The sequence below is a fragment of the Scleropages formosus genome, chromosome 20 (genome assembly GCF_900964775.1).
Source record: "Scleropages formosus chromosome 20, fSclFor1.1, whole genome shotgun sequence".
Taxonomy (NCBI): Eukaryota; Metazoa; Chordata; class Actinopteri; order Osteoglossiformes; family Osteoglossidae; genus Scleropages; species Scleropages formosus.
This window is the reverse complement of record NC_041825.1, coordinates 16,773,989-16,801,172: the sequence shown is the minus strand read 5'-3', so window position 1 is coordinate 16,801,172 and position 27,184 is coordinate 16,773,989. Positions and strand designations below refer to the sequence as shown.

Genomic DNA, 27,184 nt, shown 5'->3' with positions numbered 1-27,184 from the left:
TATTGGTTTCTCATTACTCAGGACCAAAGGTAAATGAAACATACCGATGAAAAGCATTAGACCTGAATGAACAGTTATTCAAATAAGCGCAGTTACAATATCTCTCTTGTTCGTTTATTGATCTGTTTGACCCTTTTTTGCTAATATACTTCTTTTTCTCTTACCTCTTTGTTACGTTCATACTGAGGCTTTTGTGATATAGGATATTTACATTTGAATCCCAGCACATTCTTGGAGCAGCCTGCCTCTGCTGCATTCGCAGTGCAGGAGGATTATTGTTTCTTGTCCTTTTTCTGGGGGGCATCCAATAATCCAAGGTAACTCAGCACACTGGTAATCCGGTACGTGCCACAAACACTTTCTTTGCTCCGCTCTTTCCAGTTTTAATTCTATATACCTCTCCCTTACTCTCTCTTTTTTCTTCCTCTCTTCCTCTCTATGTCTCTCTCTCTCTCTCTCTCTCCCTCCCTTGCTCCCTCCATCCCCTTTCAAATCATTGATTTTTCAGAGGTTCTATAAAATATTTACAATGTGTGGGCAGGGTTCTTTCTCTGGGAATTTGGAGAGGGAAAATCATTTTGAAGGCAAGTGGTAAAAAGGAAAAAAAAAGAGCAAGCAAGATAAGAGCCATGGAAGCCCTCCTGGAGGTGTGCTCGGAATATCAATGCCTCACTTTGAAACTGCTACCCAATATAAATAAATAAACACAGACAATGATAAAGATCATTATTCAGAGCCATTGTATCAATGCTTTCTTCCATCACCGCCTCAGATCCAATCACCCTAGTGCTCAATTCAGGCTCTTTACATTTGATGGTCTGCCCGGTTGTTTTCTCTTTGCTTCGCTCCTCGGCGCTGATCTAACGTCATCTTCTCTGCTTTTAAGTCTTGCGGTTGTGGATAGCTTGGTCCCTAAGCTAATATTTTATTCAATTATTTTCGTCATCAGTTGGTGATTTCTCAATTATATTTAATCAAATGGTATAGCAAAGTTGTGAAGCTGCACAGTCTGTTCACTGCAAGACAAAGATGTTCATAGAGTATTTGGTCCTCTTGTCTGGGTTTTACTGGCTCATTGGTTGAATTCAACGAATTACTTTCAGATCTTAGATCCTAGAAATAATAACGCTTCTGTTATTCTTGGTCCACAGGTGGGGGGGACTATGTACAACACTGGCCGCCATGTCTCTCTGCGCCTGGACAAAGAGCACTTGGTGAACATCTCTGGTGGGCCCATGACTTACAGCCACCGGCTGGAGGAGATCCGGTTGCATTTTGGCAGTGAGGATGGCCAGGGCTCCGAGCACCTCCTCAATGGCCAGGCCTTCTCTGGGGAGGTAAGAGCCACCTAGACAGCATTCAATAAATACTCATCACACGGAAAAACCTGCAGCCCCAGAGGTGCAGCCACAATAACTTGTTGTTCTGTGTATTCTGGACACTTACTCTTACATGCTACCTGAGCAGGTAACCAAAATACACGAGTGAAATCGGTAGGTCAGTTAAAATGCAGTCAGAAAAATTCGCATGTTTCCATTATGTATTTACGACTTTATTTTATGTAACCATTATTAAGACAACTGTGTGAAAAGGCACCGTGTAACTTGCCTAACAAGTACTGCGTAGCTCAAAGAACACTGACAAACAACAGCCATTGCGTGGCACAATGTTCACTGGGTATCAGTGCTGAAGGACAGACAAAGATTAAATGAGCCAATTAGACCGGATGGTGATCTATTGGGTGAACTGAAAGCGAGTTTGGGATTTCGGCCAGGGCACAGGAGTTAACACCTCCCCGCTTTGTGGTAAATGCTGTGGGATCTTTAATGACTGTTGCAGTAAGGATCTTGCTTTAGCGCCTTGTTTGAAATAAATGGGAACCAATCTCTTGTATCTGGAAGGAGTATACCAAGTGTGTCTGTAAACGGCGAGGTGGCATGGCATTAGCATTCATCTTTTGATACCGTTATGAGTCAGTTAATCCATGGTATTTTTCTTTCAGGCTAATAAGAACAACAGCAATTTGCATGGTAACAAAATAATTGTAAGCTTGACAGGCGAATGCATTGTAATTCATGATAATCCTTTATTTTCCCTAATGGCAGCAGACTGATATTTAAATAATTATAAAACTGGATCGTCTACTTTGTTGAAGCTTTGTGACCTCTGACCCTAGTCAGATGATGCCTGCCTTCAGTCGGTGTTGTTCATTTAGACACATGACTGGCACTGTTCTTGTCTGGTGGTGCTGTTTTCAATTTATCTCTCGCAAGTTGTTTACCGTTCTCCTTCAGGTAAATTTGCTCGGTTGACACTTTTATTTCTCTCATGTACTTCATACAGCTGGATGATTTACGAAAGAAGTATAGGCTTCCTAAAGAGCACCAGCAATTCCCTCCTCTGAGTCTTGAACATGCAAGCACATGTTCTGTCGCATCTGTGCCTCCTGCAACATATACCGTTTCTGAATGATATTTTTTCTGAGCATCTCGTGGGTATTTTATAGAACACGGGTAACAGACTTGTGTAACTTGTTTTCTCTGCAGAGCCCAAGGGTTACCCTTTTTGTTGAGAGTTTTCTTCCTCTTCCAGTCAGACAAAATGGTGCAGTCACTGACCCCCTTGCCAGTGATGGAGAAAGGGGGAGTCATGTGCAAAGGCACATTGGAAGACAAAAGGATGATAGTTGTAGGGATGAGTGGCACGATATGCTTAAACAGCTCCACGGCCTTGATGTTGGCAGCACGTAACACGTTGTCCCCGTTGTTCTTGGGCGGACGAGAATGTGACTTCAAGGTTGAATAATTAGCTGAAATGTGAATTTGGGAACCCTTCCCAACAATTGACACAAATGGGGCGCAGTGTGCATTCCCATGATTAGAGAACAAAGCAAGAATTATTAAACTTCAAAAGCAAAAAGCATCCCCCACGGAATTACAGACTGCTGCTTTGAATGCCGGGCTTCACGAAAGCCACTGGGTTTTGAGCAGCATAAGTATCAGCCCGAAAAGCTCACCCTCCCACCCCTTTGTAATTTATTTGGAAACAAGATATAAAAATAAGATTAAAAACAAGATGACGGATCTGTTGATTAGCGTGAGCCAGATTTGCTTATCTGCAGTGCAGGCAAGGAGGCGTTTCCAGGGTAATTGATGCGTCCTGTGCCGTGACCACAGTATTACAGTACCTCTGGAAATGAACCACCACTGGAGTAATAGGTGTTAAAATATTCAAGGTATTACTCGGAATCTCATTACGTCTCAAGTTCAGTATTTCCTCTGCCACTTTAAGCTGTTCCTGTGAAGGTAGATCTGGGAACCCATCGTATGAAAAGGAATCTCATCAAGCAGCCTGACAGTTCATAAATACTCCATAAACACCCTATGCACGGAATCTGAGGCCAATCACATTATACCCCTCTCACTAACAGAACAATGTATCGGGGTCAATTGAATCTTATGACCGTTTAAGATGTTGCATTTTTTGCTATTTAAAATTGACAGGAACACTTAGGAATTCTTTATATTCATGAGCACTATTTATACTACAGTACAATGTGTTATCTGTTCCCCTGCAAGCAAAGGTAATTGTGACCTAATTAAAATAGCAAGTTATGAGGAGCCAAGGAGTAGGACTGATTTTGTCACCACGTATGAAATTTGATAAAGAGCCCCCTGCACAACTCTGTGGCTCATTGCCTTACAACTATCAAGATACGAATAACAGTGCACAAGTACTGTATTTCTTAGAGAACATCAGTGTTTCAGGCTGGAGCTTTACCACGCCAAATTCTTCAGACTGACAGCAGCAACTGGAGAAGGATCATTGAGGGGAAATAAGCACCAGGAGCAGCAAATTGACCAACTAAGGACTTTTATTAAGAGACTGAATTTTGGAAGCCGGATAGAGAAATGCCTGGGTGGAGGGGGTTTGAATGGCTTATGGCTGAGTGTGGTGAAGAAGGTCAGATTTTCAATAGAAAAGTAATTTTTGTCTTACCCACATGTTACTCCCTAGAATTCTTGCGTGTCATTTGTGAATGTTAAAAGATAAGTGGCTTTGGATGTGTTCATGACTTTGGTTGTTAGTTGTGCTCTGTTCCCTAGTTCCGTCATTTGCTTGATTTTCCTTGCAATGTAATTCTGCAGTAGCACAACCTAAAGGCTAATTTCATTGCCAATTCATTTTCATCAACCACTTGATCCATGCACAGTGTTGACAGTTTGAAGACTATCGTAGAATATACCATGGATGTGGCACCAGTCCATCACAGGGTTGTTACACCCATTCATTCATTCACTCACACATATACACAATATCAGCAATTTACAGTCACCAGTTCAACAGGAATACTTGTCTTTAGACTGTGGGAAGAAATCAGAGCGCTTGGAGGTAACCCACATAAACACAGGGCGAATATGCAAAAGAAACTCGGAATGGAATGGACCCTATGCCACACAGGCCAGGCAATGTGAAGCACCAACACTACCTGCTGTGCCTCTGTACTACCTTGATTTCATTGACTTCTTTAATTTTGATTGTATAGAATGTGGGTTGTGTATTGATAAATATGGAGGTTGTGGTGGCACCTTGGGGCTCCTGAGCTGCTTGGTGGGTGTGGAGTTCGAGCCCAGCTCAGGGTGCACGCAGTTTGCGTGTTTCTCCCTCTGTTTGCACCCCGCAGACATGCACAGAAAAGGGCAATGAAAAACCACTTCCATTCCTCCCTTGCCAAAAAAACCATGTGAGTGATTGCAGTGAGTCAGGATTGACTTGATGGAAAATATATACATTGATAAATATGGGGGAAAGACATTAAAACATATAAATCCAACTGTTCTCATTCTGTACCTGGTTGCTACCCGGACCTGATATACCCCTGCACGACACACACATTTCAAATGAATGGACTGTAATGCTTTCTATAAACAGGTTATTCATTAAGTAAAAGAAAAAACAAATAGTTTATTATGGCTTTTTCCTGTAACTGTTCATCAGAAATGCATCACCCCTTTCTAAATTCAGATTCATTTGTATGATAACAAGCAATATTACTGGTTCTACTTAAGTTTAGAAAAAAACCAATAATGTTAAGTATTTTCAAAACAAAAGAAGTCATATATAACTTTTAGATTTACTCATTTAGCTAACACTTTTTGCCAAAGCAACTGACAATGTTAATCTATTTACAATTGTTTACCCATTTATACAGCTGGGTAATTCTACTGGAGCAACTGAGGGTAAGTACCTTGCTCAAGGCTACTACAGCAGGAAGTGAGATTCAAACCTGCGACCTTTGGGGCAAAAGCAGCTGCCTCCATAAGTACAAGTAAACTGTTAGAAATTTTGCTCAATGTATAGTATTAACCGTGCTGTCAATACTCTGCTTTATTGAAATGTAAATGTATGTAGAAAAGCATCAGACCATCATATTCAACACCAGAATATTCCAATATGAAATATATTAAGATTTACATGACTAAACCTAAGTTATAAACGTTATAATTCCTAAAATACTATATAACATGGATTTATAAATCAGCATTCGTAGCATCCCATAGGATAATTGGTGTTTGTAATAATGATATTATTATAATTGTATAGTACATTGGATATTAAAATTAGTGCTACAGCTTTGTTGAATACTTAAATCCAATTGGGCAGCGGTGTATATATTTCTGTATAGTGACTGTTGTTCTACATTTAATTACATCACTCTGCACAAGTTGTATCTAAGTAGTTTGGTCAGAATTCATAGAAGATACGGAGCAAAAGAGAAATCAGTGAGTTGAGTGATAGAGGATTGTTCAGGGTGTCTGACACTGTTTTCTCTGAGGATGACATTAGAGTTTAGAATAATGGTAGCATAGTTCTTCGTGTAATACCCTTTTTCCAAAAATTTGTGGAGTAAGTGGAATAATGTACATTGAGCAGATGAGTGGTGTCAAAACAAAAAAATATTCTGATGAAATGTATAACGATATAATAAGACCTTGTCATATCACCCTTCCTGAGCTCATATTTAACAACTACACTTAATGCTGTACATCATCTGATATGTAATGTAGGAACCACCAAACAGTTATTGATACTTCTGACTGCAAACTAACATTAAATTCATCCGTCTGCAGGACCTCTGGCAGGTGAATCTTCCTTTTTGATCACGTTTTTGTTGTAAATGAGCAAAGGGTTATGAATTACGAATGAATAGTAAATTTAAATGATGTGTAAATCACTTTTAGATCTTGGGTTGTGTGAAAGAAGCGCCGCTTGCTTTGCTGTGTTATTCAGTGCTAAAGAAAATCTTGTGGCAGTAGGACTGAATCGGGGACGTGGTATTTGTTTCAAGCATAAATCAGATAGGAGCTGAGAAATAGCTGGTACTGTCTATATTTCATCCGATGATGTATTACGGTATCATAATGTACCTGCAGGCATCTCCTTCCAGTTTATGTATGCTTGACGGAGTATACCACGGAACACTAAGATTTATTACAAGCTTAGAGTCAGTCAGTAAAAGAACTCATTACTGTGTGCGCCTTCAAAAGGTGGGCTGGACCTCTTTGGTTGCATTTAGATTTAATCATAGGTGAATTTTAATCCATAAAAGGTCTTTTTGGGAAGCTGCTTTGCTCCCTCCAGTTTTTCAGGTTTACTATATTTATTAAGTAAATAAAAGCTTCTTTACCAGGGAGGGTTTCTGTGTTAATTCTTACAATTTTCATAAGAGTGTCTGTGTATTGGGGGAGCGGGACGCTGAGCGAAAACAAAAATGAACATTTCAACTTTGTTTTGTGGTTTGTGTTGGTGCTCGTGTACATGACATGTTCTTTTATATACACTTCGTATTGCTTTAAACACAGGGTGGAAATGAGCTATTTTTATTAAACTGTAGTTATGACATTAAAAATATACTTTTAGTGTAGGAGGGGGAGGTGCGGAGGAACAAGTTTTTAGAACCAAATTACAACTAAGGAGAAAATTACTCTTTTTCGTCCTCTTACTTTTCCTTATTGCCCATAATTCATGTAATTACCGATGTATTTTTTGTTCTAATTTCATCCTATTTTTAGAGAAAGGAGCCAGACTTTAAAGGAGCCACTTGCCTCTCCAGCAGTGTTCCCCTGGGGGTTCTGTGTAATAACTGGAGCTCCTCAACATGTCAGATGTCAGGCCTTCTTCTTCGCTCCCCCCGTTCTCGACGCTGTGCATCCACTGTGTGTGCTTCAGCTCTCAGTCGCCTCTCATGGCCTTCAGGGATGAGGTGTGGGAAGGCGGGATGCGGGAGGCTGGGGGCGGTGCAGAGGGGGGTGTTGCTATTGAAATGCCGCTTCCAACAGCTGCAATTCTGCCGCAATAAAAACTGATTGTCCTGCGTGGTTTCTGTTTTCTCTTTATTTGCTTTATAAGACAGTGCCCCAATTAATCCGTTCAGCGGCAGTTCCAGGCGGCTGGTTTTCATTTTCCCTGTTAGCGCTGTCCGCCGCTCCTCCGCTATCGACTTACTGTCTTCATCTTTCCCCATCCTGGCGTTGGGCCGGCTTCCACGTGATGAAAAGCTTGTAAGAAACACACTCAAGACTCTGCTGCCTCTGATCAACTCCAACACCTCTGCATGCTGCCCGAAGGAGGCATTATCAAGCCCGGGATGTCTCAAACCACAACTGTATGTGTGTTTGGCAAACAGACTCATCCAGGGCAACCTAATAGACCAGCTTGACCTGATACAAGAGATCCATATCACAGAAGGGCAAATGTGGTCATGGAGTCAGAACAACTGGGAACTCAGAAGCTAGTGAAGCTGGTTAATGTGCCATAGACATTGATGTCTATTTTCTTTTTTTTTTTATTCCAGCCCTCCTTCGTCCTTCAACAATCCGCTACTTCCACAGCGATACATTATCAGTCTTCGTTACTTTGTCTGCGCTCATATATCCCTTGTCTCGGCCCGATCGCTGTCCTCAGGCAGGGTTTCCTTCGTTAGTGGAACCTGCCCTTAGCAGCCTTGGAACTTGCACAATTTGCACTTCTAAAAGTATGGGAGTAGGACTGGCAGCGCTTTACCAGGAAATCAGATCTCCCACTGCTCCTTCCCACTGATCAACTTTCTTTCCCCTCAATGGAGATGCCCCCATTAAGTTCACTCAAGATCTGTCATTCTGTAGCTCCTCTTTTAAATGTTTCGCATTTTGTATAAGCCACGTTAATTAATTTATTTGCTCTCCTAATGTCCAGATAAAGTGGAGTAGGAAAGAGGGTCATCTTCTAAAGGCACAGTAGCTCCATGGCCTATTTGGTAACCTACAATCTGCATCATCACTGTAAAGTGACACAAGTGAGCTATATGTTGGTCTTGTTTTACTGGTGGTAGATATCAGAGTGTGTTTTAGTGGTGGGTCTAGGAACAGGGAGACCCCGAAGCATGTGGCAACAGGGAGCCGTCAGCAACGGTGGAGCACTTTATTGCTGTGATTGCTTTAAGATTTAGATGATTCCAATCCCTACAACAGAGGCAAACAAATATACCCAATACATAACAGCCGGTGTTATATTGCAAATGGAACCGCATAACTGTTGCTGGTGGAGGAACTGTACCCCATTACACAAAAAGATATAGTAAGAACAGCTTCACAAGTAATCACGGTACACACTAGCGATCATTTTTATGCACGTCTGTGGGATGCAGTGTCTCTGGATCGCAGCTACGTGCACATCTGTGCTTAAGTAATTTAGGTTGACACACTCGTTCCTGCTTTTGTTTCTCATGTAAACCTTTGTTCCCGTGATTGCAAGGAGCTGGGAAACCAGGCTTGAAACCAGACATCAAGCAGGAGCAATGCAAAGAAGAAAAAGGACATTGGACGTCTGAAAAGCATCTTAAATATTTTCTTAATCGCTTTTTTTCCACTCATAACTTTGGCTTGTTTTTTTTTTTTTTTTTTTTTCTGATATGCTTTACTTCTTGTGCTGTTTAACTTCTTTTAACTGCCAGAGCCAGGGTGTAAAGAACCTTAGTTTGTAAAACGCTTGTGTGTTCAGAAAACTCTTACAACGCCTGTGTCCACTTCCTCTACTGCCCCTCGTGAGCACCACGCATGAGGCAGCATTATTATTTATTTGTTTAGTTATTCGGCTAACACTCTTCTCCAAAGTGACTCGGAATGGGAGGTTTGTTCGCTAAGGTATTTACAATGATTTACCCATTTATACAGCTGGCTAATTTTCGCTTGTGACACCTTAATCAAGGATCCTACGGCAGGAGCAGGGATTCCAGCCCAGGTATATCGATGACTCTAACTCATGGTTCACCTGCAGCTTCATGTGATCAGAGACACACGGAACTGGTTTCGATGTGTGTTCTAACATCACGTCAACAAAAAGAAATGCAGTCAGTAATATAATGTGACAGAGTTCAATGAAAAGACACCTCACTAGGGATATCGGACTATACGTTACTTAATGCAGAATGGTTTACATTAAATTATTAATCCAGCAGTTAGCAATAAAAAGGGTTTTTGAATCCACTGATATGAAAACAACAGAAGGCCAGGAAGCAAACACAGTGCAAATATACTCCTACCAAGAATGTTTCCTCTTTATTTAATAACTACCTTCAACTTGAGGCTGTGCTTTTTAATAATTCACATGAGAGAATTGAAGAACAGAGGAACACAAGAATGGTCGGGGGAAAGAATTAGCGTAGGCGTGAAACTCAAAAACCTTAAAAATCGTGTTTCATATTTAGAAACTGATATTGCTAAAGTCTGCGGTGAAGCAGAACACATCTGATGATCAAATATATCCAGATCACACCAGGATGAGGAACCACACGATACTTGATGCATTGTTTCCCTACAAAATATTATATTATGCTTTATTTTGTGTTACTACAGTGCTGCCAGTTAAAAGTTTCTTCCAGGGAGCTTCTCCACATGTACACTTCCCCAGATAGTGCACTATTAGTCATTTAGTTATGTTGTTTTGTGGTGATCTACCTAATGAACAGAAGTCCCTTTCCAGTCCAAGCCTTTTAAATATTCATCCGGGATAACCAGTTATTATTTTAATGTTTGTAATTACTGCCACAATTCACAGACAGGGATCTGGAGACAACTGAAGCTTCGAGGGAATTCACAGCAGTTACTTGTTAAAGGTATATAAAATAACCATGCAGGTGGTGTGCTGTACTTTAGTTTTAAAGAGCAATATTTCACAGCAGTCTCAAGAGGCTTCAGTCGAACATTGATTATGGTACATGTCTTAGATACATGTATATGTTTGAATTGTATAAGTAGAATTCAGTTTATCCGGATTTTTCATATACAAAACAAATCATATCCGCATATAATACAGTACAAAAGATTGCATCACATTTGTCTGAATTACAGTAAACCGTGGTGATAGCTAATAAGAGAGCCATTTACTGAGTCTTAACTCTCACCAAAATGTACAATACTGTATTGACAAACCAAAATTCTTTCCTATTTAATTTGAAAATTAACTAGAGAACTGCAGAGGTTCTGAAACTGATTTCACATTTTCTTAAATAACCTTTAATATGACAGATCTAATACAGATACACTATATAAAATTATACATTAAAATGTTTCATAATTTAAAAGAATTTCACAAGTTGACAGTGGTTATTCAATAAAGAGCATACATTGTTGCATTGATTCAGATTATTTCCTGTAACCTTATTCCACATTTGCTATTAACTTGCAAGCTAGTATAAAGGTTTATTTAGCCTCCAGGAATCCTGGAAACCTTGACTAACTCTGCATAGAAACAGAGAGCAAGAGAGAGAGCGAAAGAGAAAGAGAGAGAGGGAGAGAGAGAGGGGTTTTTGGAAATAAGAGATACCAGCTAAAGGACATCTGAACTTCTCTCTCTCAGTCCCAGAGCCATACTTGCTGGGTCTTGGCCAGCCTTTCATTGTTATGCTTGCCTTGCATGTAGATCTTTTGTCACTTTTTCTGTAATTGCTGATATCACAAAACATATGTGTAAATCAGTTCTGGAATCTGGAAGAGATTTATTACTCCAGACCATAGAGATGATGCATACTCAGCTTTATTAAAACAAATATGACCAGCAACATTTTATTTTCACCCGCTCAACAGGGTAACCCAAACCTCAAGAGTTTAACAATTAAATTATCATTTTTTTTCTGCACAACAGCATTTATAATTCTTGAAATTTTAAAACACATGTATATTACACACATCGACTTTTAACGGGTTAAATGTATTTTATAAAAGCTGACCAAATATGTAATACAATGTATTGACAGTTCTTCAGAAATACTAGTGGGAAAATGAAGTTTCCAGTTCAGGAATTAAATACAAAAGAAAGAAATGTTTGGGGATTGACAATTCTTTTAAATTTCTGACAGTCATGCAAATATTGAGAGCTGTTACATATTCTTACAGTGTTCATATGCAGATTTCATCATTACATTTTTAACTTTAAATCCATACTCTAGCTATACATTTTGCGTGCCTATCTATTAGAATTGAACAAATTTCTAGAACATTTTTGTAACGGGTCAAAGACTGTGGATGTTTGACTTGCAAAGCTTTTATTTATGAGGCTGGCTGGATGTCAGTTCTCTTGCAATTATGATAAATTAAGGGATCCGCAAGGATGGGTTCTGTCAAATACTGTTGCAATGGGTGCATCACATTAATAACATCAAATTAAATCAATTTATATTAATTGGCTGTCTGTTCTAAAGAGAGTGGAAATTTTTGATGGCGCTTTCCCAAATCACCAATACATTTGCAAAATATCATTTACTTATAAAACTCAAGCACTTTTTATTTTTTAAAATCGTGGAATATGATGCGATTGAAGATGACCCAGACTGCATTGTCCCCTTAAGTGGAATAGGCCCGCATTTTCACTTCGTCAAACAGTTTTCTGTTGATATCCTAGAATTTCTTTGCTTTGAATGTGATGACAAGTGGTACCATTTTTTTCACTCCCTCATATCTGTCAGTGGTTTTGTGTGGTGCCTGTGTCACAGATAACGACAGGAGCTGCCGAACAATGACACTGACACATGTCCCTGAATTGCATTTCCGAGCCGTTTCCATCTCTCATTTCCTCTTAGCTGAGAGAGCGACCAGTGGTGTGACGTCAGCGGGCTTGTTTACTACACAGTAGAGTGAGAAATCGAGTGTTTTTCGAGAATGCTCGAGTGCTGCTTAAAATCCCTCTACCTACAACCATTTTTTGTTTGTCTGCTTTTTCTCCTAGCTGAGCTTTCTTCACACCACTTTTTCAAAATTCTTTCTTATGAATTCCTCAAGCTATATACAGTATCCAAGATGTCAATCTGCACAGTTTTCTCCCTGTTCACCTGCTATCAGAGCCGTGCTTACTTCATACATTCGTTTCTTCATTGGAGAGATGGCAAAATGATTACAGTTATATGCAACATTATACATCTGTGACATTTTCATATACAGTGTAGTATACAGCTGTATAGTTTTATGAAACTGAATTAAGAAATAAAAGCAAAAACAATAATGTACCATCTTGTTTGTTTCACAGTCACAGTGCACTTCAGATGCACGCAGAATCCGAAAGGACAGGCTGAATTATTCCCATTTCCTCTCGGGAAGTCAAGCCGTGTGTGACTCATGCAAAACATTTTCAATGTATGTATTTATATATTAAGATGTCTGTTTATAAGCAAAGAGGAAGACTGAGGGCTGGAGGAAATGGAGAACACTGACCCCTGGGGCTGTGGATGAATCTGCTGAGGCTGTCACTGTGGCACCATTATAGACTCCCGGTTGCTGGGACAGTTGCAGAATGCAGCGAAGCCACCGACACCCATGGGAGAAGGGGGCCGTAAAATGGATTTGTAATAAGCAGCAGCCTGTAGCGATGCAGGGCTGAAAGTGCAACACGGTTCAAGCAACTGTGGCCTCAGCAGAAGTTTAAGCTAAAGCAACATCTGAAGTGGAGCAATATAACATTTTATTAAAAGTTTGAGCCAATGCTGAGACGGGAAAAAGTGTCTTCAAAGATTGCAAGATAGTTTCAAAGATATTTAAAGATTTTTTAAGATTCCGAACACAAGGCGGTGTCAGTGTACACTGCCCACAGAGATACAGTGCGAAGGTTTCAAAGTTTTGGAGCTCAGTACTTCTTCCAGCGCTTTTAGTTTTTGCCATTTCCAGGAGAGCAAGATAATCGGAGGTGGCCGGGAGGATTACCGTGCGCTGAAACCAGACAGGCGGTTGCATTCAGGATGAGCTTAAGGGGTCCGGTTGCACGGCAGGAAGGCCAGCCAGATTGGCGTTACAGTAGTCCAGAACGGAGTTAGCGAGGACTTGAACCAGCAGTTAAGCTGATACGAGTGTGCAGAAGAGATGGATTCCCCTGACTTCATAAAGGCTAAATTCCTACGTCCCACAGCGGGTGCAAGGAATATCTGCAGAAAAACCCAGAAAGCGCACACGCACAAAATGGGAGCGTAGTTCTGGGGGTAATAAACACCGATTCTGGAATACAGAACATCTCGAGCTGCTCCCCTTCCCCGTCTCCTGTGCCTGCCTAGTTGAAACCAATAGTGTGAGCGTGTGCCATTCTGTGGCCGGTCTGGAGTGCGTGACACATGGGGGGTCAGTGTGGGGACTGATGGATAATGATTTTAAATGCAAAGGTCAGCCGTGTTGCTCACCAGAGATGTGCCGAAAGCTGTCTGTTCAGAGAAAGGCGCAACGAAACAGCAAATCAAATGGTAAAGGTTGCATTCTGCTTGCATGTATCCATTTCCATAACTCATTTTCGCAATTTATGAATGTCTAGTGTCCCCACGTGGCATGTGTAAGGGCACAGTTGCCTATTATTCCTTTAATTAGATGTATTGTCATTACAGGTAATATCACAGGTATTAGTCCAGCAATGTGAATATGTTTTATTTGATCTGTTCCTTTGTCGACAGCCAGTAGGGTAACAATCCAAGAGGCTATGAAAATGCTAGAAACAATTGATCCAGGTGTGAATAGCAAAGAGTATCATTATGCTGCACTGTGTTATGTGCCGCACCTCAGTTAATACCACAATAGTGGACCTCATGAAGCAGTGTCTAACAATGAGCTGGTCAGTGCTCTCAAATGGGAAAATAACTGTTTTATTCTTGTGTCTTTTGAATGGGCAGCCCTCCAGAATCTGGGTTTTTTTTGTGAATTCCTCAGGCTTTCATACCTTGGGGAGTCATTTAATCTTCTCGAAATTACATTTTTCTTTATTAGAAAACACCATATAGGCAGTAAAGCACATGGGGTTACACATCAGGTCAGAGAGAGGTCATCCTGAGTAAGTAAATGGAGAGATTTGAGGGAAGAGAATAAGCAGAGTAGGTGGTACTCTGTTAGAGAGGTGTAGTTGCTCAGAGTGAGACATACATCGAGTTAAAGCCCTTTACCATCTTAGAATGCTTTTTGTTTTAAAGCAGCAATACACCAAAAAATATGCTGTGATACGTTTTACGTGTAATGAAGTCTTTACTGTATTAATGCAGTGCCATGATCGAAGCAGGCCCATGTGAAACGCCATCACCTTGAATACAGTCTAACTGTATATCTTATTTAAGATAAATTATGTTTTGTCCCCTCTGTTTTTAATCCACAGGTCCAGCTTATACATTATAACCATGAGCTGTATACTAACTACACGGAGGCAGCAAAAAGTCCAAATGGATTGGTGATTGTGTCTATATTCATGAAGGTGAGTGCATCATTTCCTATTAGACTGAATCCAGACTTAGAAATCATGAATATCTGGCCCATTTTACAAGGAGCTGGATATCAAGAAAGCATTGCTGGAGTGTGCTTTCAATATTTTTTGGTGTTGATCTTTGCTTACGATAGATTCAGGAGTTGAGAGCTGAGACCGGAGTTATTTGAAAGTGCAGATTTCACTGTGTATGGATGTAAGATTTTTCTTCAAGCAGTTTGCCTGACAGTGTCAAGTGTAAGCAGTGAAAAAATTCTGTGAATTAATGTTGTACAAATGCACTTTGGAATGTACTTAAAGTAACTTTGAGATGGGATGAAGTTAGAGTGCATCATAGATTTCCTCACAAAAGATTGGCATACATTTTTGTGCCTGTACTAAGCATGCCATTTTTGAAACTCCTAGAAAATTATCGCTCGGGTTTTTGTATTGACTAGTTTGTGAAAGTGTCCTTTCTTCCTAACGGAGCCTAAGACTCGCTGTTCTTTTTCATGGCACTTTACAAGTGACCTGAAGTAACCGAAGGTTTCGCATTAGTTTAGTGATGGAAACATGAGGAACATGACAGATTGTATCCTTGATGCCCATGTCAGATTGCTTCTCCCAGAGAGTAACACAGATTATTTTATCCTTACCCTGTCGCTCTTTGGGAAAGCAGAACAGCAACTCATTTTTAAAATTAGATGCACTTTGTTGTTTCTTTTTCATGCCAAAAGTCAAACGTGTTCATGTGATCAAACTGAAGGATGTGATCGAAGTGTTCACATAAATAAGAGGGGAATAAGACTTGAGGATCATGTTAATCATGTTAATGTTAATAAGTGCTTAGTGTGCTAAATATGCAGTACACAGTTTTCTATATGATTGAATAAATTCTGAGTCAACAGTGTAGCTCACCTGGGAGGAGATGTGTGGTATTCCTATAATATATTCTACTTGTGCCAGAAGTACATTACTGTTAAGTTTCATCTGCAGGTATCAACAGACGTGTGGTATCACAGGTCAGTTCCCCATCTTCACTGACTCATTGTGGGAACCTGCTTTGGGGCTTAAACTCAAATGTTGAAATAAACTAAAATATTCTCTAAAAGGCAGTGCACATATGTGTTTGACAAAAATCCAAATCTTTTACATAGGTGGTCATCAGAGCACAATGTGTTTTGTAATTACATTAAAATGTTATAAAGACCATATTTTTCATTCTCTCAACATAAAGACAGTTATTTATAACATTTCATGGCAACAGTACATCTCATGGAGATCTGCAAACCGGTATTTTGGAATAATTCACAAACTATTGCAGCAGCAGCGGTGTATTGTTATCAGCATCCTACTCAGTTCAGTACCGGTACAAACACCCAATAAAAATAATTACATTTTGCATATGCAATGCTTCCATTTCAGTGGATGGCAACGGTCAAGTCAAAAGAAAAAAAGCCCTGTAAACAATCAGAGTGTGCCCTGTAAAATATGCATGAGATGGCTGTCAGATTTATTAAGGTCATCAAGTAGTTTGCATTGCAGGTAACTTGTACATCACCTAAGTGGATCACCTTTCACTTCCAAAAGCTACTTCTCTGTCCTCTTGGGGAATGAATACAACAGAGGTACATGCAACGTTATCCAAATCCCATTTTGTTTTCTTGCGTTTCCTTCTTAGATTTATAAAATACAACGTGATGGCATTTGAAAAGTGTGCGCGGAAGCTCCGAAAACCCTTACACCAAAAGATTTCTGAAACAGACAAACCTTACACACACACACGTTGTCTGAACCACTTGTCCCATATGGTATCGCGGGGAGCCGGAGCCTAACCCGGCAACACAGGGTGTAAGGCTGGTAGGGGAGGGGACACACCCAAGATGGGACGCCAGTCCATCGCAAGGCACCCCAAGCAAGACTCAAACCCAAGACCCACCGGAGAGCAATACCCGGGCCGACCAAATGCGCCACCGTGCCCCCCAACAGACAAACCTGAAATGGCAAAGTCCTGGTGACCTGTAGCAGCAGTTGGGTTGCGTGATGTCATTGACCACCACACTTTACCTGAAGCTCCATCCAGACATACAGTATAGCCCTGTGCTTTTATTCCTTGTACCTAAATTGGGATCTGTCTGTGAAATTGCGATGTTTCTCCGTGCAGGTCACTCTCACGCCGCTAAAGCTGTAACGTGGATGTTGTGGTCAGATGCTGAATTGGTGCTGTAGTGACTGCCTTTTAAATGTCTTCTTTAGTATTCTTTTGGCTGCCAGTTGCTAATTGCAAATTAAGCCTGCAGTTTCCAGATGAACAAATATTCCCAAATGTTCCCAAACGATGACTTTCTAAATTGTTAAAAGTAACACCGTGACAAACATTTCCAGTTAATGGCCACACTTTTGCATTTTAGTTAAGTAAATGTGATTTTGCTTCTGTTTTAGCTGTTCATGGGATTTTTCTTTTTCAGTCTGTAACCTGCATATATAAATTGTAAATTGCCTTTTGTGGGCAGATATTATCGCAGTATTACTCATAAAGTGTACTAACTGCCCTGGACGTGCTCAATTTATTTAATGAACAAAACAGCACATTTTGATTTTTTTCTTGCCGTTTTAGTTGTTTAGGTTGTGGGTTTGACTTTTTTCTTGTATGGTGGGGCACATCTATTTCAGTTCCATGTCGTATCCATACCACATTTCTTGTAGTTCCTGCAGTACTTCACATACGTGGTAAAATGGGTTTCAAATATTCACCTGCCTTGCACTCAGCCGTAGTAGCAAAACACACACACAGGGCTGGAGGGGGAGGGAACACACCCAGGATGGGATGCCAATCTGTCGCAAGGCACCCCAAGCAGGACTCAAACCCCAGACCCACCAAAGAGTGGGGCCCAGCCAAGCCCGCTGCGCCACCGTGCCCCTGCGCCCCCCTAGTAGCAAAACATGTTTGAAATAATACATCTCAGCTGTGCATGACAGCATGCTCCTATCAACAAATCTTTCAATCCAGCCTGGCATAACCTAAGAGACCTCACCACAGGGATGCTGGCAAGTTTCAGCACATTGCTGTGCCAAACTCTCACTGACTGTGAGTTTTGTCACAGCATCCTACTAGGGAAGCAGTATGAGATCTCTCCTTTTCCGCAGTGTCTATGGGTGGGCAATGCAACTTTTCAAACATGGGACAAGAGGGCTTCAAATGAGCATAATCATAACAGACCCAGTACAGTGGGCAAGTTCAGAGTGAGTCATGGCTGATGGTATTTGCCAGTCACACTGCAGCTGAGTTTTACTGTAAGAGGTAGTAATCATTCCAGCTAGAATTGTTCGCTTGCGCTTTTTTGTTTTCTCTTCTGTTTTTTTCTTTTCTTTTCTTTATTGTTTGGTTTTTATGCATATTTTATTTCTTCTGTTCTCTTGAAAAGTGTTCTGTATTTCAAGTGTGTAAAATCTTGTGATTTTTACCAGTTATATCTGAGGAGAAAGGGAAAATGGTATGAGACACAGTAGTTAAGAGAAGAAAAAATGCACAAAAGAGTAAGAAGGTTTAAAGTAGGGCCAACTGTCATTAAGTGGGTCAAACCTGGAAGAATTATGAGTAGCTGTAAACATTTTTTTTCTCTGAGTTCTTTACATACTGATAGGTCTTTAGCATTGGTTGATGTGGCAGATAACTGGTGGAAAAAGTCAAAAACATTGAAACTCACTTAAATGAAATTAATAACTCACTAGTATAGCTGAAAAGATAATATATACTGCTTCTGGCCCTCAGCACCAAATAAAGATTTATGTTAACAGCAAAAGTACTCATTTGGCACTTTCCATTTAGTTAAATGAAATAAAGTGTCACAAATGATTGTGTCAAATGATTGTGTCTCATACTACAGTGAAATGTAATATTTCTTTGCAAGGATGGGTATATTATACCACTGCTACATTATTGGCACTTTTTAATTTTTTTGCATTCTAATATTTTGTTTACCACAGAATTAGCATTATTACAGGCAAATGTATCAACACATACCTTTCATATTTTCCTTGTTCGCTCTCCAGCAAACATGGGTTTCCTACATTAGTTACAAATTGCAAGCCAAGTTGGTTTCAAATATTTGCCCTCGCATATAAATGTTCGCACATGGATTAAAGGGGGAGTCAAGATAGGATCCAGGTAAGGTTCTTGTGGCCAAACTGGGCCTGTGTGAATCGTATGTGGGTTGTTTTGCAATTCTCACATGGGCTGCAAAGTAAATTGCATATAGTCCATGTTTGTCTGGATCTCTTTTTGTTGGTTTTATTGTAATTGTTACTGTGTATGATTTCTCGCTCTTTTTTCCAGATAGCGGAGTCTTCAAATCCATTTCTAAATCGCATGTTGAATAGAGACACCATCACAAGAATAACATATAAAAGTAAGTCTATCCAGGACTGCAATTTTACAGATGTTTTTTTTTTTTTTTTTTTCGGGGGGGGGGGGGTTTAAAAGGAAGCCCAGACAATTTCTCAACTGAGCACTTTATAAGTCTTATAAATATATTTTTCTTTTTGTCTTTTTTTTTTTTGAATGCAATACATATTTCTAGCCAGTACAAGGTCTTCCATATCCTTTAGTTGTTCTTCTTTCATACTGACAGGTGGTGGGATAAAGCAGTTTGTTGTTATGGAGGTCTTCAGTGCAGAAAGTAAGCAAAGAGATGGATAGTGTGCAACCTGTTGGAGTTTGCTATAGGTGTATGTAGTACCCAGTAATATTATTACAAATATTACAATATTACAAAGTGCTATGTACATCGTGCTACAAGAAACAAATATTCAAATTTTTAAGTTTGAACAACTGTGCAGTATCTTTCATTCCAAGGTATATTTTAGCTATAGGGAGTAGCTGGGAGGGTGAATAAGATTTTAGTGTGTTTTGTTTAAGTTTTCTGTGTGTTGTCAAGAATAGCAAAGGTTATGAACATATGTTGTTTTGTACATGCAACAAATATGAAAGTGGTCCGAGATGATTAGAGCCATTGCCTTGCAAACAAAGGATCCACGTTTGAATGCTCACTCCTGCTGCAGTACCTTTGAGGAAGGTACTAACCCTAAAAAGCTTCAATAAAAATTAAGTTTATACACGGATACGTTTCTGTATGCAGTTCTGGAGAAAAGCATTAGCTAAAGTAATAAATGATATTGTGGCACTCTGGTTTCAGCTGGCTCAAAGAAGGATGCACAGGCAGCGTTCATTATGGATGTTTTATTTGAACACCCGCGCAAAAGAAATGATGTTCTCACTCCGAGGACCCCGTTTCCTCAAGGATCTGCGCCTTAAGCCAGCCTTCCCAGCCTGCTTAGCGCCCCCCACACTTTCTCTTTTTCTCCAGTCCCCAACACAGTCACACCTTTATTTTCCCCATAAGTCCCCCCGGTGGTTGAACATTTAACGCCATTCTACCCACAGTACAACTATTTACAATAGACCCGTTTCCCGGCCAAACTCTCGGTAGCGCAGGTCATTGCAATATTTTCTATGAGATGTACATTGCTTTGGAGAAAAGTGCCTGCTAAATGAATAAATGTAAATGTAAATGTAATGATCAAAACTAAGTAAAAGTAAGTATAGTAAGAGCTCAGATGAGAAAAAAGGATGAACCTCCTCCTTAACCCACAAATCTGTTTATAACTACATCTGCTTTTTTTTATAGTAAATGAAATGTGAAGTGCCCTTTGAGTTAATTTATCAACAGATATCATGCAAAGAACAAAAGCTATTTGCATATAGTACCTACTTAATTAGCCATTAAATTAGGAGTAAAACTTAGCAACATGTTGATGCCTGCCTCTTTTCATTGATCTTGTTTAGGTGTACTTAATATTATTGGAGGGCATTAATTTATTTAAAGAAAACAGAAGGCGCAGCAAGTTGTTGGACAAAACGGGATATATGTATTGTGTTCGGAACATAAGATCTAACGTGTTCAACTGTGGACCCGGTAGAGAGAAGCAGGAATCGCTCACAGGGTTTCTTTGAGCAAAGAGGTCAGTAATGGAATTAACATGGTGGAGGAAACATGGAAAGGGATAAATAAATAAAGGACCCGACCTTCTGTGGCAGTGACGTGTGTCTCAGAGGTATGTCATCGAACTAGACTAGCTGTGATGCGGTTTGGGGAGGGTCCCCTTAGCAGCAGAGGGGAGTCCTGGCTTTGACAGCTGTCAGAAGATGCCCTCAGCCCTGCTGCACTCTCTCCTTTGCATCAGCAGTTAGGGCAGCCTCTGCATTACACTCTTACACACGTACACGAGACAGAATTATACATGCACTGAAAAATACAAGCTTCCGAAGATTGCGGGGATTTCTGGCATGGGATTTGCGGAAACACACAAAGGAACTTAAATATAATATGGAATGAATATACTGTATATATATATATATATATATATATTCCATTAGCATTGTGCTGCCAGAGATAATGTAAGATGCCACTGGGATGTTGTTTACAAGTGTTCGTGACGTGCATGAGGAAACCCAGTACAGTCTCAGAAGCACTTGCTCCCCAGGAAGTTGAATGTGTGCCGCTAGGGTATCTCCAGCCACATGTAGCACTGTTCCTCGTGACAGAGGATACCCCATGTCATTATTCCGTCATTATCTAGAGTCCGCCGTCCCATTACACAGCAGCAATGGGACAATCGAAAATTAGGAGAAGCTGAGGATGGAAACAATCGTGAAAATTTTATTTTATTGCTCGTTAAAAATGCCCTGCAGCGGTGTAATGTATTTTTAAAGAACTGACAACATTTTATTGCGACAGGGGCTGTATGGGGGAGAATAGGTAATTAGGGACTTGTGAAAAAAAGTCTTTCAATTAGTTTGGTAATTTCATTTCAGATTGTCGAGCCTGTAAAATCTGTGATAAAGAATATGCAGCAACTGTTACCGGCAAGTTGTTGGAGAGATCAATTAATTTCTTCCATATTTGTCACTAAAATAGACGACCATTCTTGTAAACACTTAGTGCTGTAGATTTTTCAAATTCTGTGAAAAAAAGCATTACAGCAAGTGTTAAAGGTCGGAAGGTCTGATTCGGTTTTTGTCCAGCTGACTGCTTCTCTAAATAGATTTACAAACTGATTTATGGAATTTAATGTTCTAGAGAGATTAATTTCTTTGTTATTGTTCCCTTCACCACATGCTGAAACTGTTTTATTTGTTTATTATTTGCAGATGATGCATATTTACTAACTGGGCTAAATATTGAGGAAGTATATCCAGAGACCTCAAGCTTCATTACTTACGATGGATCTATGACCATTCCCCCGTGCTACGAAACAGCAACGTGGATCCTGATGAATAAACCTGTCTATGTAACGAGGATGCAGGTAATTCCAGCTGGACTGATGGAGGGCTCTGGTACCACCACGTTGTGAATCGGGCCGTGAACCAGCAACATGTTTTTCAAAAGCTCCTTAAACTCGGTGCCGCTTACAAATGCGTTTAAGTTCACCCAGATTCATGGGTTTTTGGGCCAAGGCGTCTATGTGAACTGGTCCCTTTTGTTCCCTCCGCAGATGCACTCGCTGCGCCTGCTCAGCCAGAACCAGCCGTCACAGATCTTCCTCAGCATGAGTGACAACGTGCGGCCTGCGCAGCCCCTCAACAACCGATGCATCCGGACCAACATCAACTTCAGCATGCAGGGCAAGGACTGCCCCAACAATAGGGCTCAGAAGCTACAGTACCGAGGTAAAACAGAGGGAAACTCTGTGCTGATATCCCGACACCTGTCTGTTCTGTCCTTTATCTGTCTCATCACTTGTTCCTGATCTGCTCGGTGTTCGGTCTTTCCTAAGCTTGTCTCCAGTGCTATTAACTATGTGTCTTTCTCTTGCTGTCGCCATGTGTGGTTGTCTCCTTTCTTTATCTCCCTCTGGTGTACTCTCTGTCCTAGAATCCTACTACATGATGGAAAATACACACCTGAACTGATAGATTATAATGAAATATCTCATTTCCCTGATTTGCGAAGGAGTTATTAGGTGGCGACCAAAGACATGTTTTAGAGTGCATTGACATTTAACCTTCTTTCTATTCCAAAAGTATTTCAAGCCCTCTCCTCATTACTGTGATTACGATGTTACTCTTCCCCCTCTTCTTAACTATTATTACTCTTTTTTCTGAGACCGTCATTCTGATATGATGCAAAAAGTTGAGATGCTGAGGTACCGTTCAGACTTCCCATCTCATGACCTTACAGGCATAAGTCCCCTTGGATGTTGAGTGTGCAGACCAAACTATGCACAAGCTCTTTACCATTTCCTCTTGTCTGTTTCAGCCAATATATCTCCACAATAGCCGCACAAAACGTGAATTTTACCCTGCAGCATAAATAATTGAGGTCAAGAGGTAACTCTCATTATTCATTGTATCCTTTTTTTCAGAGATTTATGATTACCGTATCTGTGTCTTTCCCTTTACTCTATAATAAAACTCATGTTTTGTGCTGTTGTTGCAGAGATTTCAACCACCCATCTCTCTGTGAAGATGTTCTCTGTAATTTGATAATTTTTTAATGTGTAAAAGATGTAAATATCGCACAGAAGTTTCAGGCAACTAATCTGTGTAAAAAAAAAAATAAAAACTGTACATTTTGAACTTATCCCAAAAAATGTTAATCAAATCAGTGTAAAAACATGAGTACATAATCCATTCTAAAATTCCTTTTCGACAAAAAAAATTCTGATCTCTGTCTGTCGCTGTCTTCTCTTTCAGTTAATGAGTGGCTTCTAAAATAGAAACCCCTATGATGAACACAGATATGGGTATTATAACAGAAATCCAGAACAGTGGCAAAATACAGCTTCTCCTAACAGGATCAAGACTGCATTGCTTTTTCCCTGCCAGGTTTCATGACATCATGTAATAAAAATAAGCATAAACAAGAAAAGACTTTGCCTTTGCCAGCAAAGATCCTAATTTCATACTTCAAGAACATTTGAATCAAACACTGACTAGTAAAGAAACTAATATATCTATTAAAATGTTTTGATACCTAACTTTTTGGGAGGAAAAAAATGAAACTGAAAATATATGAAAGACAGCCATGTCGCCAATGGATATACATGTGACTTTTTAGCGTTTGTACATACGAACACCTCGCTGAACATGCAGCGGAAGCAGATCAACCATTCAGGAGGAAGACTGCGAAGGCGTCATCTTTACATTCGGTCATTGTGTGGAGAGAGGCATGCAGGTTGTGAGTGGGTGGCAAAGGACAGCTATCCATCGATGTATTCGACAGTCTCGAATCAAAACTATGTTAGAAAAACATTGAACAATACTGTCTGCGTGAAACTGAGTGTTTTGGCCTTGTAAATAGTATTATTATTATTATTATTGATTATTATTATGATTATTATTATTACTAATGCTGAAAATGAGTAAACAAAAAGGAAACAAAAAAAACTAAGAGGAAAAAATATGAATAGAGTTGAGTATTTTATGCTTGGCGCACTTTGAATTCTGGAGCAGTTCTGAGCTGATGCCTTTCTTTCTGTTTTATTGTTTACAATGGTCATACACTGTGTTTGATTAATGTTATCAGCCCAATAAATGTGTTTGGAAAGTTCATTTTTGTAAATATGCCTGACTATGTCTGTCTAGTTTCTGTTCTGCTTTCCTTATGATATATGCACATGAGCTGTTTGTGTGTGTATGAAATTTCTAAACAGGATCAGTCCATTTCTGGATACTCACGCAGACCATTAATGTGCATTACGGCATATGTGGCTTCTCTTGTTTGCGCCGCATTAAAATTTGAAGGAGCTCATCGGAGGGTTGAGTGACATCGGCTCTACCCTTCTCATTTAAAGCGAAAGGGTCTGCGGAGGTGCGGCGCGGCTTAATGGTGTTTAAAAACAGTCGGGAGACAAACAGAGGACCAGTAAATGAAGTCAGCGTTGATGGAGTGCGAGGTTAATATGGAGCAAACGTTGTGAGGAGGATAACCGTGATGGTTCTCTGCACTGCCCGATCCGCTCGTCTCCGCGTGGTCTTCCTGGGGAACTGGCACCATTGATTCCCCACTTTCAGAATCAGTTTAATTATTTCCCAATCAATTCAGGATGCTTTCTCTATTTTCCCTGATGCGAGGGTGAAAAATACCCCAGCTGGCCAAAGCGTTCAATGTTTTATCCCTGACTTAGTGGTCTCCAGTGAAAGAGAAAGTGCGGGAGGAAAACGCTTCTCACAGCTACTGCTCAAGGTTATAGCAGTCATTATTCTATTTATGTGTGTGCGCTTGAGGCGAGATGGAGCTGAAGTCACATGACAAATGAATTATCCCAATGACTCACTTTGGACGAATATTTCACACTTCTTTCTCACAGCCACAAAATATTTCTGAGAGCCAGGTCAACTTCTTTCAGAACGTGTCCACCATCGGTGAAGTAGACAAGATAACAAGCCGCAGCAAAATGTGTGCACGGTGACCATCAATGATATTACATTAATAAAGACACGCAGGGGCTTGGGATGGGTCCGAACAGCTGTCGTGTAATACTGTACGCTGTAATACCCTGTCATAAAAATGTACAAGGAGCCTGATGGGACATCAGAGTCCTGATGCTTCATGTACCGTGTGTTAGATCACTGCTGATCAAGAATGGATGAGTGTAACGCACAGTCAAACCTCCCTAAAGGATCGTTTTGTTTGTTGAAACTAATGCCTAATTAAATGTCAGCATATTTAATTACGCTGTAACTCATCTGTAACTTCCGATTGTGCAGCCTTTATTTTGAAAAGATTATTGTCTCAGTTTACCTTTGGCACCTAGAACATCAAAAATCCTTGATTAAACACTTTGCTTTTAAGCCTATGTAAAAACCTCACACAAGGGGGCATATAATATTCGGTACCCTAATTTTAATGTACATGCTTCTCTCAATAGTACCCAGTATTCAAATCATGCACGCGCTATTATGCACAATGGGACCATATGCTATCTCCTGCTTGACGGTGTGGACAGAGGAGAAGCACAAAGCACAAAGGAATTCACACACACACACACACACACACACACACAGTAAGTACCCACTGCATCGTTATAAATCTTCACACTAGAGACACTACTAATAACTGGTGGAACGCACATCAAAGATGCGGCTTTACTCTCCAGTCCTCCTTCCACTTCCATGGCTTCCCTGCAGGTGTTATGAAAAGTGTCCCCTTACAACAAAACGGTGCTGGTCCAAACAGCACCTAATGGTTTATTGAACCACCTCTGTCATCGTGCCTTAAATCTGATAATAGCTTTCTCTTTTCAGACATGTACAATATCTGAGCTGTCGTTTCTTCTTAGCGCTCACACTCCGGGCGTGTTTGGGCTTCAGCAAGTTTTAGTGGAGAGTAATAGGGGAAGCGCAGTGATTAAAAATGAACAGGGTGAGACCGATCTTTCTACAGTGTTATTGAAAGATCTGTCTCACTGCAGGGCAAGATAACCATTCTCTTACTGCTTTATTTCTGGCCTCTTTTATTAGCCAACAGATGGAGTGCCCTTGGTATACAATATGTTGTTGGGATAGTCTTGTCCCAGAGCGAGACCACAAATTCTTATCTCCGGAGTACTGGGAATCTATTTACAAGTCATTGGTGTTCAAAATGTATCGGCCACCGCAGCTTCTCACACCTGTCTCAAGTGTATATGAGAAGATGGACAAGGTGATTAGACCTCTGACAGTCCGTCTCTTTATATTTGTGTTCTGTGCGCATTAACTATACCAGGTAGGGCTCTTCAGCATTATTGCTCCAGTCCAATAACATGAGAAACAGCAGGCGAACAGCTTTAGGGTTGAGTCTGCGATTTGTGCCCGGGCATTCCTGTGCATCCAAGAACCCCTGTGTTCGCCAAAAAAAAAAAAAAAAAAAGAAAAGACTCAAGGAGTCTGGAAAGGCTTTGCGCGAAATGCCGACGCTCACGTCAACCCCAAAGCACGTTATCTTAGTAAGCAGATTTCCATTAGTGTGCAATGATGTACCAAATGAAACGAAGAATCTTTTCGTGAGTAAAAAAGTGTCTTTGAGTTTATAAACCGGATGCAGCAAAATAAGGAAATAAGGCCAATCGTAATGAAAACATTCAAATGCTAGAAAAGGGATAGGTGCCCATAGTGCCCTGAGCAAGAAAGGTGCAACAAAAGTGCTGTAGTACATGTAGGGTTCTGTGGATCTGGAGGGCTGGAAGAGAGTTATTCGCATCTCTGACCATTGCTATGAATGCTGGCTGAATTACAATATATTTTTTTTCTTTTTTTCATAAATCCAATTAACTAAAAGAGAGTGCTTTGCTGCACCACACCGCATCAATTATTCATTCTAATTTTACACCCAAATCATCCGGGCTCCTGTGAATATTAAAAAGAGCGGGGAGCAGAAGACACACCAGATGTGCTGATCCTCGCCGTTTT

General features: G+C 40.3%; 1 protein-coding gene across 3 annotated transcripts in view; it reads left to right on the top strand.

Moving 5' to 3' along the window:
* The window catches only part of ca10a (carbonic anhydrase Xa), a 155,856-nt gene extending 131,541 nt beyond the window's left edge, over positions 1 to 24,315 (top strand). The window contains exons 5-11 of one of the 3 annotated variants that reach the window (XM_018761444.2): positions 1,152 to 1,337; positions 14,650 to 14,745; positions 19,070 to 19,142; positions 21,944 to 22,098; positions 22,288 to 22,462; positions 23,052 to 23,122; positions 23,489 to 24,315. In XM_018761444.2, coding sequence (XP_018616960.1) covers positions 1,152 to 1,337; positions 14,650 to 14,745; positions 19,070 to 19,142; positions 21,944 to 22,098; positions 22,288 to 22,462; positions 23,052 to 23,071 — 705 coding nt within the window. In that variant the 3' untranslated portion in view covers positions 23,072 to 23,122; positions 23,489 to 24,315. The remainder of the gene's footprint in view (positions 1 to 1,151; positions 1,338 to 14,649; positions 14,746 to 19,069; positions 19,143 to 21,943; positions 22,099 to 22,287; positions 22,463 to 23,051; positions 23,123 to 23,488) is intronic. The other 2 variants (XM_018761443.2, XM_029246529.1) reach the window with 2 other exon arrangements.
* Positions 24,316 to 27,184: the final 2,869 nt, after the last annotated feature.